This window comes from Eleutherodactylus coqui, chromosome 1 (genome assembly GCF_035609145.1).
Source record: "Eleutherodactylus coqui strain aEleCoq1 chromosome 1, aEleCoq1.hap1, whole genome shotgun sequence".
Lineage (NCBI taxonomy): Eukaryota > Metazoa > Chordata > Amphibia > Anura > Eleutherodactylidae > Eleutherodactylus > Eleutherodactylus coqui.
This window is the reverse complement of record NC_089837.1, coordinates 456,458,629-456,476,521: the sequence shown is the minus strand read 5'-3', so window position 1 is coordinate 456,476,521 and position 17,893 is coordinate 456,458,629. Positions and strand designations below refer to the sequence as shown.

General features: G+C 46.6%; 1 protein-coding gene across 1 annotated transcript in view; it reads left to right on the top strand.

The window, feature by feature from the left end:
- The first annotated feature begins 555 nt into the window (after positions 1–555).
- LOC136582846 (aquaporin-2-like) overlaps positions 556–17,893 on the top strand; it is a 30,960-nt gene continuing 13,622 nt past the window's right edge. The window contains exon 1 of the mRNA XM_066584114.1: positions 556–1,055. Coding sequence (XP_066440211.1) covers positions 693–1,055 — 363 coding nt within the window. The 5' untranslated portion in view covers positions 556–692. The remainder of the gene's footprint in view (positions 1,056–17,893) is intronic.

Sequence of the window (17,893 nt, the reverse complement as noted above, 5' to 3'; positions counted from 1 at the left end):
TAACTGAACTAACATAGATACTGTGGGAATTCTATGGTACACAATAGCTATTTGCTCTTAGTGATAAACCACCATGGAAGCTGAGCAGAACTGTTGTTGGTTGAAGTATTCAGTGGATTATAGTATTCAAGTGCAATTAAATGATTTCCAAATACAGACCGTATGAGAATATTTGATAGAAGCTGTTGTATAAAATCTTCATTGCTTACTGAGCATTTATTAGTCTGCAGAGCCGTATTCTAATAGGCTGCAATTGTCATGCATTTGCTCTCACTCAGCTCGTGCCTCATCCATAGTATTTTATAATATAAATGCTGCACATGGATCAGTCATTTAACAACATTTACTGTATATGTCATGTACTGAGAAACCTGAGGAGGATGTCATTAACTCACATGGATGCAAATATTCACTTCTAATGTCTAGCAGAGCAACCGATGACTTATTGTGATCATATAAATCTAGGAGGAGTGACGAGTGCAGTCAGGAGCTGGAAACTTTTCTGCCTGCAATGGATAGGAGCTATCATTTTGTGAGGAATGGGTGCCACCCCTTGTAAGACTGCAATCTTCCTGCCTTGTATATAATTTGTGCAGGGTTATTGCACGTATCATTTATTGAGATCACAAGAAAACAAACATTTGAAAAAGGAACAACCAAGTTATCTTCTCCCATTTGTTCAGTAACCATTCATGATGAAGGAGATGTGCACTGGGCCCTTCACAAGGGCATTCGCTGGAGAGCTCATCGGTACTTTGATTTTTGTCCTTTTTGGCCTGGGGTCTACATTGAATTGGCCCTCAGCTCTTCCAACAGTTCTACAGATTGCCTTCACCTTTGGCCTAGGCATTGGGACCATTGTGCAAACCTTAGGGCACATTAGTGGTGCCCATCTCAATCCTGCTGTGACTGTGGCCTTCCTGGTGTCTTCACAAATCTCCCTCTTCCGTGCCGTTTGCTATATTTGCGCCCAGCTGTTGGGGGCAGTTATCGGAGCTGGTCTACTATATGAGTTCACTCCTGATGAATTTCACGGTGGTTTTGGAGTCAATATGGTAAGTCTTTTATATTGATGGGTAAGATGTGGGGAAAACCAAGGTTGGGTGCTGTAAATATGGCATCGTCGGAACTTGGCTTTCAAAATGTTGTGATTATTAATAATATCTAATTATTTTTGTTACATCTTAAATGAATGTTGGTCTTTTCTAGGGGCATTACTACCTTTAGTAAATGAGATTACATGAACAGAACTTGTATAGTAGACTAACTTTCTAATATATAGTGATAATATGCTAATTATTTGGTCCGCTGTAGGGGCATTTGGTGCTATTATTTGTGTAAATATAGTTGATCTATAAGGGATGTTCCAATGAGCAGATTCATACATGGATATACATGAATGCATTCTACATCTAGAACAACCTATATGGTTGAGTTATATGTAAACATAGAACACCCCCCCCCCCCCCCCATGAGCCATAGGTTACAATGGAAGGCCAGATTAGTAGATTTTAGGGAGAGTACTTAGTCTCGGAGTGGCTGTATGGGCTTTGGGTGCTGTTGTTCATGTACAGTTATATATGTCTCATCTGTACAAATATCTAGAACAATCTTTATAGATGAGGAATATGTAAATATATAAGCTCCCATATATCCACAGTCTCAATAGTGAGGACTAGATTAGAGTATACTTGGTATTTAACATGTTTAATTATCTGCACCTTTAGAAAGATGATAAAGCTTCTTTTGATGCATGTTTATAAGACTGCATATACCTTGCAAGTAAGGATTGGGCCCATTTTTTACCCATAACAGTAGATTGGCCATACATTGAAGAGTGAATCTGTAAAAATGTGCTGTGCTGTCACTTGGCCAATGGATAACACGGTGGCTCAGTGGTTAGCACTGTTGTCTTGCAGTGCTTGGGTCCTGGGCTGAAATCCAACCAAGGGCAACATCTGCAAAGAGTCTGTATATTCTCCCTGAGCTTGCGTAGGTTTCCGCCATATACTCCAGATTCTTCCCACATTCTAAAAACATACTAATAGGACATTATAGATTAAGGCCCTATGGAGACAGAACCCATTGTAAGTAATGACTGGCTATGAAATATGTATGCGCTATATAAATGAGCAAAATGCATAATATAATATGGGGCCATGTTTACCTTGCATAAGACAATAGAGGCTGATGTGCATTAAGGTTAGTGCTACACGGGACATGAGTATCGCAATATCGCATTATGACATTCTATCTAATGATTGTCAATGTGGTCGTTTTGCGAAATGTGACCTTCCATAACTTCGAAACATTGTCCCAAGAAAAACCAGACCTGTTGGATTTTTGGTTATGAGTTGCAAGTTGCAGACAACAATGTAAAGTGCGTGCAACTGGGACTTGCTTGCAACATGTCTATGATTTTGTAGCTTTTCTAACAGCAAAATTGTAGTTCCAAAATAGTCACAAGACAGCAAGTCACATACATTTTTCAGTCATGTGACTTGTTTCTTGTCGCTGTGTAACCCCAACCCCTATACAGAACCCTATTTCAGCCTCCATAGACTTTTATGAGCACAATCCGACCCTATAATAGGGAGTTGCCAGCAATTCCACTACTGGTGTGTGTATTTAGATCCACTTACCAACTTTGAAGTCTAGCTGACTATGTAATAGAGCAATTAAAACATATTTCCCAGTACAAAATAGTGCTACATTTTCATATTTAGCAGTAAACCTGCATGTATAGGGATAATATATTGTACACTGCTACAAGGAGATAACAAATGTATTTCAGCCTAGCTAATAATCGGAGTCGGTGTCCCTCCTCTAACATGTCTGGAGGTTGGAAATAATGGGATTTGCTTCAGAACTTAAAGTCTGAGAAAATATTGTTAAACTACAAAGAAATAATAAAAAGCTTCACTATAAAAGATGGAAAAGACGCTCTGCCAGGAGCGCAGTCTGATTATATCTCACAGCTCCGTAAGACAACACAATTAAATCTTCTGTTGCTGCAGAAGCTGAAGGACCATTTTGCTAAATGGCGAAATGAAATGTGAGCGATTTAAACATTTTTAAAGAAAAACAAAAATATTGCAAATTTCAGCACGCTCAGGGCTCCTTCACACGACCGTACGTGTTTTTACCGTCAGCAGTACACGCTATAAAATCACATGGGTGAAGAATTGCTGTGATTGAGTCTTAATCTTTAGCTGCATATTTTCTGCCGTTCACACGGGCGGATGCTGCATGTCGGCATAAAAATACGCTGCAGCGTGGAAACCCCTCGATCAGCAGAAATCCTGGGATTGACTGCTAATGGTTTAACAAAGCCGGCTGTCTTCTTTTCCCAGCGTTGGACGCAGGTGAATTTCCTTCCCCTACCTTTTTTTCCCCACTTTCCATTGAAGTCTATGGGAGCTTCCTGTGTATCTCAGCAAAAGATAGGACAAGACGTATCTTTTGACGACGCATAGAAAATGAGAAAGTTATGTGCTATTCTTCCCGGCACAAAATTTTACCGCGCTCAAAAATTGTTTTACTGAATGAATACATTGGACTCCAATGCTTCAGATGGCCGCAATTTTTTGAAGCTGCATATATAAGGCTGTGTGCATAAGGCCTTAGGCTACATTCACATGGGTGAGCATCTCACACAAATTTTGCGCATTGTGAGATGCACGAAAAGTGCGTGAACATGAACTCCATTCCTTTGAATGGACTCATTCACATGTACAGCTTTTCCCCTTGTAAAGATGCTGCGAAGATAAAAATCGGAGGATGCTCTATCTATTGGCGTTCCCTCCAAACACTTCGCCCATTGGTTTCAATGTGACCTCAGAAGTGCAATATGATGTTTCCTATTGAAATCAGTGGGAAACACTTGCGACTCTTGACCCTGACGAATGTGAAACACGCGTCGGAGGATTGCAATTTCAAAGAAGTGATGTGAGGCATTTTTGAATAAAAGAGGCCTTACATTGGTGTGAATAATGCCCGTTGGCAAGTGCGATATCAGGCTAGGTTTCTCAGCCCAATGTCACTCACGCCCGTGTGAATGTAGCTTTAGAGATTCATCTAGTTCATCCCAGGTTAAATTAATTAATATTCTTGGAAAATTATTAAAGGGATTTTCCGGGATTACAATATTCATGACCTGTCCTTAGGATCGGCCACCAATATAAGAGCGGTGGGCGTCCAACTCTTGGCACCACCACTGATCAGCTCTCCCCACGAGATAACATTGTAGTACCCAGTAGAGCCACTACTAAATGTACAGCGTGAGGTGTACAGAGCAGGAGCATAACTATAGGGGGTGCAGAGGATGTGGTTGCACCCAGTCCCAGGAGCCTTAGGGGGCCCATAAGGCCTCTCCTCTCCATATAGGGAGCCCAGCACTATGAATAAAGCATTATAGTTGGGGGCCCTGCTACAGGTTTTTCATTGGGGCCCAGAAGCTTCAAGTTATGCTTCTGGTTCGGAGCAACGTAAAGAATGAAGAAGCTGTAGAGCTGTGGCTCCTTCAGACCAAAAGTCGGAACCCTACCGATTTGATATTGATGGCTTATCCTAGGGATGGGTCATTGGTTTTCTTATCCTATAAAACCCCTTTACTTAATTAATTGACTGATCAATTAATTTTCTTATACTGTACATTCATTTTTATTGCTTTATCATGTCTGCAGCATGAGTTCACCGTGTATATAATGGGAGTACTTCATGACATACATTATATGCTGAAATACAGAAAGACGTTATTAGTTAAATGTATACCTTTTAACTTTTTTGGCAAAGGCAGTCAAGTGTGGTACCTTTTCACTATAATCCGTACAAAATGCATACAGCACCATACAGTACATATATATTTTAGATGGGAGTGAATGGCGGATACAGGCAGATGTATAAGTATATATTTGCACATGTCTGGGGCATATATTTCATTGCACACTTCAGAGCCGTAGATGGATATTTCCAGGTTCAGGGTTTGGTGTATTTACCTGAACAAGAAATGAAGTAATTAGCGTTTTTAAAGACACACTGAAATGCCACATTAAAAAACTAGACAGATTTTTGGAAATGAAGGGGAAATCCAGACCAAGTCTTGTCTGTCACCCATTTTGGTGATTTTTTAGATCAAATTTTTCCCCGGAGCATAAAAATACATATAAAAACTGAGGTCTTCCATACAGTCTACTGTAGAAATATGGTCAATCGAAAGAAACAAACACAACACCGGTTTCTGTCCATGTAGGTCACCGCAGTTTTTGCCACCATTTTTACAAGAAAACAGAGGTGGCTTTTTGTTCAGCATTAAACAAATAATGGGTTTTATTGGTTAAATGGTAATACATTGTGAATGCCCAAGAATTCCCAATGATCTGCTAAACAATGTGGATCCAGCTTCTAAAAATTCAGGTAACTGCCTGCTTTTGCCTGTGGAAGAGCGGGAAGTTGGAGGGAGGGCTTACGGGAATTACATTACATAGTGTCCATGGAAATGAATGGATGATCATGAAATAAATGAGCCTTGTGTGGTGCAGAGTGTAAGCTCTCACCTTTGACCAGAAGGTTGCAAGTTCAATCCCTGCATGACTCAGATAGCCGGCTCAAGGTTGACTCAGCCTTCCATCCTTCCGAGGTTGGTAAAATGAGATCCCAGCTTGGTGGGGGGTAATAAATAATAATTCCCTTAAAGCACTGCAGAGGAAGTTGGTGCTATACAAATACCAAGATTTATTTATTTATAAATGAGTCCATCAATGCTGGAGCTGGATACTTCTTTTAAGAGAATTCAGCACTCATACTGAGTCCAATAAGACAAATACATTTATAACAGATAAGGAAAATAGATATATTAGGTGAGTCCCCTGTGCATAAAAAATTGCAATCTATAAAAAATAACAGGTTAGGTACTGTAATTTTATGTTGGTTTCATATCTATGCTGGAACCTTCGGTCGGAGGTTCAGTCACAGATCCGGCAGAAATTTTCTTCCAGTAAAATGCCAGGCAGAAATGGAATGGACCCCGTTATAGTCAATGGGTCCATTGAGCACTGTTCAATTGCATTATAAGACGAATTGAATAGAGCAGAAAAATGGAATCCCTGCGGCAGATGTGAAACCCCCCTTAGTTACTTTTTTAGAGGGTAGAAGAGTCTTTAGCTGAATTGATAATTATTATCAATTTGTTGGAAAAGATATATGGATTTCCAGAAAATATAGAAGACAAATGAGAAGTCCTGGCAAGAAGGTTATGGAGTGTACATGTGGCAATTTGTGTAGCGCTGTGGAGAATAATGGTTGAACTCTGCCATTTTACATGAACCGGTTATGCCAATGAATGCATGGTTTGCACTCAACAACGACGAATAAATCAAACACATCAGCTTCACTTTTCCACTGATATCTGCTTTTGGTTGTTGTCTGTCATGATCTCCTATGGCACAAAGTGGTGCCAACTGACAGCAAAAAATGGTCTTAAGTAATGCAAAAATATAATATAGTGAATACTGAAGTATTCAGCAATCAAATGATCGTAGGTTCAAGTCGCTTACAGGGACTAAAAAAAAGTAAAGAAAAGGTAAATAAAGGTTCAAAAATCCACATACATTTGGTATTATACTGACTGAGGGCTTATTCAGACGAACGTATATCGGCCGGGTATTCACGCCGGCCGATATACGGCATCTCTCTCTGCAGGGGGAGGAGGCTGGAAGAGCCGGGAGCAGTGCTCTGAGCTCCCGCCCTCTATCTACTCCTCCGCACTATTTGCAATGAGAGGAGGCGAAGCAGGGTGGAGATAAGTTCCGGGACTTAGCCCTGCCCCTGTCTTGCCCCCTCCCATTGCAAATAGTGCTGAGGGGCGGAGAGGAGGTGGAGCTCAGTGTGCTCCCGGCTCTTCCAGCCTCCTCCCCCTGCAGAGAGGGACACCGTATATCGGCCGGGCGTGAATAAGCGGCCGATATACGGTCGTCTGAATAAGCTCTCACAGAATAAAGTCAGCATGTCATCTTTACTGCAGCACATACATTGTAAAAAAAGGCACGAGGCCTCGTTCAGACGAGCGTTTTTCTTGCACATAAACAGCCGTGCAAAAAGATCACTTCTACTAGAACCAATGGTTTTCTATTGAAGCGTTCGCATGAACGATTTTTTAGACGAGCAAAAATACTTACACCTGCGAAAGATAGGACATGCGCAACTGCAATGCTCGCATCTAAGGTCCGTGCTGCGTGAAAAGATAAGACCTGACCTATCTTTGGTGCGCGATGCGCAGGAGTTTCCATTGACTCCTATGGGAGCTGGTATGACACGCAGCCTGCACCATGGATCGTGTGAACAAGCAAATTATGGGTGAATGTAGATCGCGCCTTTAGCTTTGTTCATGCGATTTTTCCACACGCGAGCGGCAATCTTTTTTCGTGGCTATTTGTGCGCAAAAAAATGGTTGACGGAATGAGGCCTGATTGTATTTTTTTTCCATTTTACCCTACTTAGACATTTTTAAAAAGTTTTTCAATATATTATATGGTACTTTAAATGGAAGTTGTATTGAAAAATACAAGTTGTCCTGCCAAAAACAAGCCCTCATCTGGCTATGTTGCCAGGAAAATGAAAAACATGATTTTTTGTTGAAAGCAGGGAGGAAAATACAAAACCTACAAAGAAACTGGATTGGTTCTTAAGGGGGTCTATAGAACATCTTAGAAAAAAACGATACATTGTGTTAATGCTTTGTGCATGGCTTGAAGAGGTGGTCTGTGACTTCTATCTTTGATGTTCTTTGACTCTAGGTTTATTACATTTTCATTGATTCCATGAACAGGGGCATAACTAGAGCCCTATGGGCCTCAGTGAATATTTTGGATGAGGTCCAATCCCTCCACCAGCTTGTTCTTTTCATGTAGAAGCCCCAGTGGCATTGCTAGGGTCTATCATGATGTATGCTCCCTTAAAAACAATACAAATGTAGCGATTTGCAGCTAAATAATACAGTCAAACAGTTACCAAGTAATGCCACTATACAAGTATACAACTAACAATTACCACCATACTGTTAATGAACAAAACCACAATATCGTAAGGCTAATATTACTAATAATACTACTATTAAAAGACAAAATAATAGCACCACACCAAGACTGACCCCATACAGTAGTACCACTGAATATTACCACCATACTATTACTCAATAGAAACAATGTGTCCAATCATACCACCATACACTGACCATATAATGGTAGTTACCAGTTCTACACAGGTAATCTGCAGATGACATAAGTGACTACAGTACAGTTACATTCAGTGATGCAGGTGATTGGAGTCATTCACTCTCCATTTTCTTCCACATCTGGCCTAAATCTTTCTCGATATTGCTTCTAGCCATAACTCATCTCCACAAAATAACAATGGTAATAATGCCCCAACCCCTTAGTGCCTCACATAGCTATAGTTCTTCCACTCATAGCAAGGGTCCATAAAATAGTAATGATCCCACTTTTGTGCCCCCCCACACCACCCCCTCCACACACACACAGCCTACAGCCAGCAAACTGCAAGCTCAAATAGCATACGTCATAAGGAAGGTATTGGCATATTGTGTTAGGCTAAAGGTTATTATGTTTAGTGTGTGGACTACGGCTGCTTTAAGTATGAATGATGCCCCGGTGACCACTTCACTCTCATGAGAGGACAGGTCAGGATTAGAGATGAGCGAACGCGTTCGTCCGAGCTTGATATTCGTGCGAATATTAGGGTGTTCGGGATGTTCGTTATTCGTGACGAACACCATGCGGTGTTCTGGTTACTTTCACTTCCTTCCCTGAGACGTTAGCGCGCTTTTCTGGCCAATTGAAAGACAGGGAAGGCATTACAACTTCCCCCTGCAACGTTTAAGCCCTATACCACCCCCCTGCTGTGAGTGGCTGGCGAGATCAGGTGTTCGCCTAATATAAAAGTCGGCCCCTCCCGCGGCTCGCCTCAGATGCGGTGTGAGTTAGATGAGGGACAGTGCTGTTTATACCGGAGCTGCTGTAGGGAAAGAATTGGTAGTTAGTGTAGGCTTCAAGACCCCCCAAAGGTCCTTATTAGGGCCACTGATAGCTGTGTGTTGGCTGCTGTTAGCAGTGGGATTTTTTTTTCTTTCTCAAAATCGCCTCTGCAGACCGTTGCACCTGGCATTAGGGACAGAAGTGCTGCATAGGCAGGGAGAGTGTTAGGAGTGAGTGTAGCCTTCAAGAACCTCAACGGTCCTTTCTAGGGCCATATTTATCCGTGTGCAGTACTGTCCAGGCTGCTGTTGGCTGTGCTGCATTTTTTTTGGGCTTCTCAAAATCGCCTCTGCAGAGCATTGCACCCTCCATTGATACTGCAGGGAAAGAATTGTATAGGCAGGGCCACAACACAGTTATTATTCATAGAATATACGCAGTGCTGCCTGTTGGTGGGAAAAAACTGAAAAGAAATCTATTTGTCCAGCCTGTGTCCGTCCTTACGCCTGTGGAGACGTGTGAGCTGCGTGAAAAACATTGCTAAATCATACGCAGCCAGCTACGCTTTACTGCTGGGTTCGCCATTTGCTTTCCTTAATTGGGGAAAAAAATACCTGCTCTCCAAGAGTTATAATAACTCTGCTACCCTCACGTTCTGTGACACATAAGCAGGGACACAGCGCAGTTATTAAACTTCGCAGGTTCATTGAATATACGCAGTGCTGCCTGTTGGTGGGAAAAAACTGAAAACAAATCTATTTGTCCAGCCTGTGTCCGTCCTTACGCCTGTGGAGACGTGTGAGCTGCGTGAAAAACATTGCTAAATCATACGCAGCCAGCTACGCTTTACTGCTGGGTTCGCCATTTGCTTTCCTTAATTGGGAAAAAAAATACCTGCTCTCCAAGAGTTATAATAACTCTGCTACCCTCACGTTCTGTGACACATAAGCAGGGACACAGCGCAGTTATTAAACTTCGCAGGTTCATTGAATATACGCAGTGCTGCCTGTTGGTGGGAAAAAACTGAAAAGAAATCTATTTGTCCAGCCTGTGTCCGTCCTTACGCCTGTGTAGACGTGTGAGCTGCGTGAAAAACATTGCTAAATCATACGCAGCCAGCTACGCTTTACTGCTGGGTTCGCCATTTGCTTTCCTTAATTGGGGAAAAAAATACCTGCTCTCCAAGAGTTATAATAACTCTGCTACCCTCACGTTCTGTGACACATAAGCAGGGACACAGCGCAGTTATTAAACTTCGCAGGTTCATTGAATATACGCAGTGCTGCCTGTTGGTGGGAAAAAACTGAAAACAAATCTATTTGTCCAGCCTGTGTCCGTCCTTACGCCTGTGTAGACGTGTGAGCTGCGTGAAAAACATTGCTAAATCATACGCAGCCAGCTACGCTTTACTGCTGGGTTCGCCATTTGCTTTCCTTAATTGGGAAAAAAAATACCTGCTCTCCAAGAGTTATAATAACTCTGCTACCCTCACGTTCTGTGACACATAAGCAGGGACACAGCGCAGTTATTAAACTTCGCAGGTTCATTGAATATACGCAGTGCTGCCTGTTGGTGGGAAAAAACTGAAAAGAAATCTATTTGTCCAGCCTGTGTCCGTCCTTACGCCTGTGTAGACGTGTGAGCTGCGTGAAAAACATTGCTAAATCATACGCAGCCAGCTACGCTTTACTGCTGGGTTCGCCATTTGCTTTCCTTAATTGGGGAAAAAAATACCTGCTCTCCAAGAGTTATAATAACTCTGCTACCCTCACGTTCTGTGACACATAAGCAGGGACACAGCGCAGTTATTAAACTTCGCAGGTTCATTGAATATACGCAGTGCTGCCTGTTGGTGGGAAAAAACTGAAAACAAATCTATTTGTCCAGCCTGTGTCCGTCCTTACGCCTGTGGAGACGTGTGAGCTGCGTGAAAAACATTGCTAAATCATACGCAGCCAGCTACGCTTTACTGCTGGGTTCGCCATTTGCTTTCCTTAATTGGGAAAAAAAATACCTGCTCTCCAAGAGTTATAATAACTCTGCTACCCTCACGTTCTGTGACACATAAGCAGGGACACAGCGCAGTTATTAAACTTCGCAGGTTCATTGAATATACGCAGTGCTGCCTGTTGGTGGGAAAAAACTGAAAAGAAATCTATTTGTCCAGCCTGTGTCCGTCCTTACGCCTGTGTAGACGTGTGAGCTGCGTGAAAAACATTGCTAAATCATACGCAGCCAGCTACGCTTTACTGCTGGGTTCGCCATTTGCTTTCCTTAATTGGGGAAAAAAATACCTGCTCTCCAAGAGTTATAATAACTCTGCTACCCTCACGTTCTGTGACACATAAGCAGGGACACAGCGCAGTTATTAAACTTCGCAGGTTCATTGAATATACGCAGTGCTGCCTGTTGGTGGGAAAAAACTGAAAACAAATCTATTTGTCCAGCCTGTGTCCGTCCTTACGCCTGTGGAGACGTGTGAGCTGCGTGAAAAACATTGCTAAATCATACGCAGCCAGCTACGCTTTACTGCTGGGTTCGCCATTTGCTTTCCTTAATTGGGAAAAAAAATACCTGCTCTCCAAGAGTTATAATAACTCTGCTACCCTCACGTTCTGTGACACATAAGCAGGGACACAGCGCAGTTATTAAACTTCGCAGGTTCATTGAATATACGCAGTGCTGCCTGTTGGTGGGAAAAAACTGAAAAGAAATCTATTTGTCCAGCCTGTGTCCGTCCTTACGCCTGTGTAGACGTGTGAGCTGCGTGAAAAACATTGCTAAATCATACGCAGCCAGCTACGCTTTACTGCTGGGTTCGCCATTTGCTTTCCTTAATTGGGAAAAAAAAATACCTGCTCTCCAAGAGTTATAATAACTCTGCTACCCTCACGTTCTGTGACACATAAGCAGGGACACAGCACAGTTATTAAACTTAGATAATTCATTCACTAGAGGCAGTGGGGCCTTTCGTTTTCCAAAAAGGGCAAAAATTATATTTGGCCTGCAGTCTTGCGCCAATTTATTTCCTGCCTGGGAAATCTAATCACTGGTAATACAGCATGCTGAGGGGTAGGGGTAAGCCTAGAGGACGTGGACGTGGACGTGGCCGAGGACGCGGAGGGCCAAGTGAGGGTGTGGGCACAGGCCAAGCTCCTGATCCAGGTGTGTCGCAGCTGTCTGCTGCGCGATTAGGAGAGAGGCACGTTTCTGGCGTCCCCACATTCATCGCCCAATTAATGGGTCCACGCGGGAGACGGTTATTAGAAAATGAGCAGTGTGAGCAGGTCCTGTCCTGGATGGCAGAAAGTGCTTCGAGCAACCTATCGTCTACCCGCAGTTCTGCGCCGTCCACTGCTGCCAATCCGAATCCTCTGTCTGCTGCTCCTCCTTCCTCCCAGCCTCCTCAGTCCACTACAATGACACCTGCTCAGGAGCGGGAACACTCCCAGGAACTGTTCTCGGGCCCCTGCTTAGATTGGGCAGCAGCGGTTCCTCTCCCACCAGAGGAGTTTATCGTCACTGATGCCCAACCATTCGAAAGTTCCCGGGGTCCGGGGGAAGAGGCTGGGGACTTCCGCCAACTGTCTCAACAACTTTCTGTGGGTGAGGAGGACGATGACGATCAGACACAGTTGTCTTGCAGTGAGGTAGTAGTAAGGGCAGTAAGTCCCAGGGAGCAGCGCACAGAGGATTCGGAGGAAGAGCAGCAGGACGATGAGGTGACTGACCCCACCTGGTGTGCAACGCTTACTCAGGAGGACAGGTCTTCAGAGGGGGAGTCAAGGGCATCAGCAGGGCAGGTTGCAAGAGGCAGTGCGGTGGCCAGGGGTAGAGGCAGGGCCAGACCGAATAATCCACCAAGTGTTTCCCAAAGCGCCCCCTCGCGCCATGCCACCCTGCGTAGGCCGAGGTGCTCTAAGGTCTGGCAGTTTTTCACAGAGACGCCTGACGACCGACGAACAGTGGTGTGCAACCTTTGTCGCGCAAAGCTCAGCCGGGGAGCCAACACCAACAGCCTCACCACCACCACCATGCGCAGACATATGATGGCCAAGCACCCCGCAAGGTGGGACAAAGGCCGTTCACCGTCTCCGGTTTGCACCCCTGCCTCTCCCCCTGTGCCCCAACCTGCCACTGAGATGCAACCCCCCTCTCAGGACACAGGCACTACCGCCTCATGGCCTGCACCCACACCCTCATCTCCGCTGTCCTCGGCCCCATCCAGCAGTGTAGTTCAGCGCACCGTTCAGCCGTCGCTTGCGCAAGTGTTCGAGCGCAAGCGCAAGTACGCCGCCACGCACCCGCACGCTCAAACGTTAACCGTCCGCATCGCAAAATTCATCAGCCTTGAGATGCTGCCGTATAGGGTTGTGGAAACGGAGTCCTTCAAAAGTATCATGGAGGCGGCGGCCCCGCGCTACTCAGTTCCCAGTCGCCACTACTTTTCCCGATGTGCCGTCCCAGCCCTGCACGACCACGTCTCCCGCAACATTGTGCGCGCCCTCACCAACGCGGTTACTGCCACGGTCCACTTAACTACGGACACGTGGACAAGCACAGGCGGGCAGGGCCACTACATCTCCCTGACGGCACATTGGGTGAATTTAGTGGAGGCTGGGACAGAGTCAGAGCCTGGGACCGCTCACGTCCTACCCACCCCCAGAATTGCGGGCCCCAGCTCGGTGCTGGTATCTGCGGAGGTGTATGCTTCCTCCACTAAAGCACCCTCCTCCTCCTCCTCCTCCTCTGTCTCACAATCAAGATGTGTTAGCAGCAGCATGTCGCCAGCAGTCGGTGTCGCGCGGTGTGGCAGCACAGCGGTGGGCAAGCGTCAGCAGGCCGTGCTGAAACTACTCAGCTTAGGCGATAAGAGGCACACGGCCCACGAACTGCTGCAGGGTCTGACACAGCAGACCGACCGCTGGCTTGCGCCGCTGAGCCTCCAACCGGGCATGGTCGTGTGTGACAACGGCCGTAACCTGGTGGCGGCTCTGCAGCTTGGCAGCCTCACGCACGTGCCATGCCTGGCCCACGTCTTTAATTTGGTGGTTCAGCGGTTTCTGAAAAGCTACCCACGCTTGTCAGACCTGCTCGTAAAGGCGCGCCGGCTCTGCGCACATTTCCGCAAGTCCCACACGGACGCTGCCACCCTGCGCACCCTGCAACATCACTTTAAGCTGCCAGTGCACCGACTGCTGTGCGACGTGCCCACACGGTGGAACTCTACGCTCCACATGTTGGCCAGGCTCTATGAACAACGGAGAGCTATAGTCGAATACCAACTCCAACATGGGCGGCGCAGTGGGAGTCAGCCTCCTCAATTCCTTTCAGAAGAGTGGGCCTGGTTGGCAGACATCTGCCATGTCCTTGGTAATTTTGAGGAGTCTACCCAGGTGGTGAGCGGCGATGCTACAATCATTAGCGTCACCATTCCTCTGCTATGCATCTTGAGAAATTCCCTGCAAACCATAAAGGCAGCTGCTTTGCGCTCGGAAACGGGGGCGGGGGAAGACAGTATGCCGCTGGATAGTCAGGGCACCCTCCTGTCTATTTCTCAGCGCGTACAGGAGGAGGAGGAGGAGCATGAGGAGGAGGGGGAAGAGACAGCTTGGCCCGCTGCTGACGGTACACCGGCTGATTGCCTGTCATCCTTTCAGCGTGTATGGCCTGAGGAGGAGGAGGAGGAGGAGGATCCTGAAAGTGATCTTCCTAGTGAAGACAGCCATGTGTTGCGTACAGGTACCCTGGCACACATGGCTGACTTCATGTTAGGATGCCTTTCTCGTGACCCTCGCGTTGCACGCATTCTGGCCACTACGGATTACTGGGTGTACACACTGCTCGATCCACGGTATAAGGAGAACCTGCCCACTCTCATTCCCGAAGAGGAAAGGGGTTCGAGAGTGTTGCTATACCACAGGACCCTTGCGGACAAGCTGATGGTAAAATTCCCAGCCGACAGCGCTAGTGGCAGAAGGCGCAGTTCCGAGGGCCATGTTGCAGGGGATGTGCGTAGATCGAGCAGCATGTACATCCCAGGCAGTGCAACAGTCTTTAAGGGCCTGGCCAGCTTTATGGCTCCCCACCAAGACTGTGTCACCGCTCCCCAGTCACGGCTGAGTCGGCGGGAGCACTGCAAAAGGATGGTGAGGGAGTACGTAGCGGATCGCACGACCATCCTTGGTGACGCCTCTGCCCCCTACAACTACTGGGTGTCGAAGCTGGACACGTGGCCTGAACTAGCCCTGTATGCCCTTGAGGTGCTTGCTTGTCCTGCGGCTAGCGTGTTGTCGGAGAGGGTGTTTAGTGCGGCTGGGGGAATCATCACAGATAAGCGTAGCCGCTTGTCAACCGACAGTGCCGACAGGCTAACACTCATCAAGATGAACAAAGGCTGGATTTCGCCAGACTTCTGTTCTCCACCAGCGGACAGCAGCGATACGTAAGCAATACGTAGGCTGCACCCGCGGATGGAAGCTACGTTCTCTCTCACCATCCAAAACGGGGACATTTCTGCTTCATCAATCTGTGTCTAATATTCCTCCTCCTCCTCCTCCTGCTCCTCCTCCTGAAACCTCACGTAATCACGCTGAACGGGCAATTTTTCTTAGGGCCACAAGGCTCACTCAAATAATTTTTCTGAACAATTTTTATAAGTTTCAATGCGCTTAAAAGCATTGGAACTTTAACTTGAACCAATTTTTCGTTACACTGGGCTGCCTCCAGGCCTAGTTACCACTTAAGCCACATTAACCAAAGCGATTAATGGGTTTCACCTGCCCTCTTGGCTGGCCATGGCCAATTTTTGGGATGTACATTAGTACTGTTGATACAGCAATTTTTGTGGGCCCTCGCCTACAGTGTAATCAAATTAATTTTTAGCCCACCTGCATTACAGCTGACGTTACCTCAGCTGTGTTGGGCAATGCAATGGGATATTTTTGTGTACCGCCGGTGGGTTCCAGGGAGCCACCCATGCTGTAGGTGCACACTGAGTTTTTAATACTTCTGTACACTTCTAAAGAACCCGTCTGACTGGGGCATGCAGTGTGGGCCGAAGCCCACCTGTATTACGCACGACATTACTACCTCAGCTGTGTTGGGCAATGCAATGGGATATTTCTATGTACCGCCGGTGGCTTCCTGGCACCCACCCAGGCAGTGGGTCCACAGGGAGTTAAACCTACATGTGTCCACTTGTAAAGAACCCCAGTCTGACTGGGGCATGCAGTGTGGGCCGAAGCCCACCTGCATTACGCACGACATTACTACCTCAGCTGTGTTGGGCAATGCAATGGGATATTTTTGTGTACCGCCGGTGGGTTCCAGGGAGCCACCCATGCTGTAGGTGCACACTGAGTTTTTAATACTTCTGTACACTTCTAAAGAACCCGTCTGACTGGGGCATGCAGTGTGGGCCGAAGCCCACCTGTATTACGCACGACATTACTACCTCAGCTGTGTTGGGCAATGCAATGGGATATTTCTATGTACCGCCGGTGGCTTCCTGGCACCCACCCAGGCAGTGGGTCCACAGGGAGTTAAACCTACATGTGTCCACTTGTAAAGAACCCCAGTCTGACTGGGGCATGCAGTGTGGGCCGAAGCCCACCTGCATTACGCACGACATTACTACCTCAGCTGTGTTGGGCAATGCAATGGGATATTTTTGTGTACCGCCGGTGGGTTCCAGGGAGCCACCCATGCTGTAGGTGCACACTGAGTTTTTAATACTTCTGTACACTTCTAAAGAACCCGTCTGACTGGGGCATGCAGTGTGGGCCGAAGCCCACCTGTATTACGCACGACATTACTACCTCAGCTGTGTTGGGCAATGCAATGGGATATTTCTATGTACCGCCGGTGGCTTCCTGGCACCCACCCAGGCAGTGGGTCCACAGGGAGTTAAACCTACATGTGTCCACTTGTAAAGAACCCCAGTCTGACTGGGGCATGCAGTGTGGGCCGAAGCCCACCTGCATTAACCCTTTCCAGTCCACTGTGTGACCTGTGAAGACATTAGGGTTTAAGGCTGTACAGCTCCGTTGTTGGTAGACGTCCGTCGGGGTTCTCTTACTGTATATTGCCAGCCTCTCTGCTGTCGGAGCCTATCCTACGTGTCAGCTCATGCAGTACTGGCTTTAGCCAGCATATAGCGCCGTTGTATAACAGCAGAAAAAGAGTAAGCCCCCTAGGAAAACCATATACAAATTGGATTGGAAAGGGTTAAGCACAACATTACTACCTCAGCTGTGTTGGGCAATGCAATGGGATATTTCTATGTACCGCCGGTGGCTTCCTGGCACCCACCCATGCTGTAGGTGCACACGGAGTTTTTACTACATCTGTACACTTATAAAGAACCCCAGTCAGACTGGGGCATGCAGTGTGGGCCGAAGCCCACCTGCATTAAGCACGACATTACTACCTCAGCTGTGTTGGGCAATGCAATGGGATATTTCTGTGTACCGCCAGTGGGTTCCAGGGAGCCACCCATGCTGTGGGTCGACAGGGACTTCACAATAGGGAGTTGTACCTGCCTGTGTCTATGAATTAAAAAGCCCGGTCTGACTGGGGCATGCAGACACCTTGACAGAATGAATAGTGTGTGGCACATAGGTTCCCCATTGCTATGCCCACGTGTGCAGCTCCTGATGGCGGTGGCACAGGATTCTATTTCTCATTGCTTCTGTACAGCATTGTGGGCTATCGCTCCGCCACTTTTAAAGAGGGTCGCTGCCTAGCCGTGCCAACCTCTGCAGTGTGTGCCTGCGGTCCCTCGTCATGGCAGACGCAATTCTAAATAGACATGAGCGTGGTGTGGCATGAGGGCAGCTGAAGGCTGCGCAGGGACACTTTGGTGTGCGCTGTGGGGGGGAGGGGGGGCGGTTGGGCAGCAT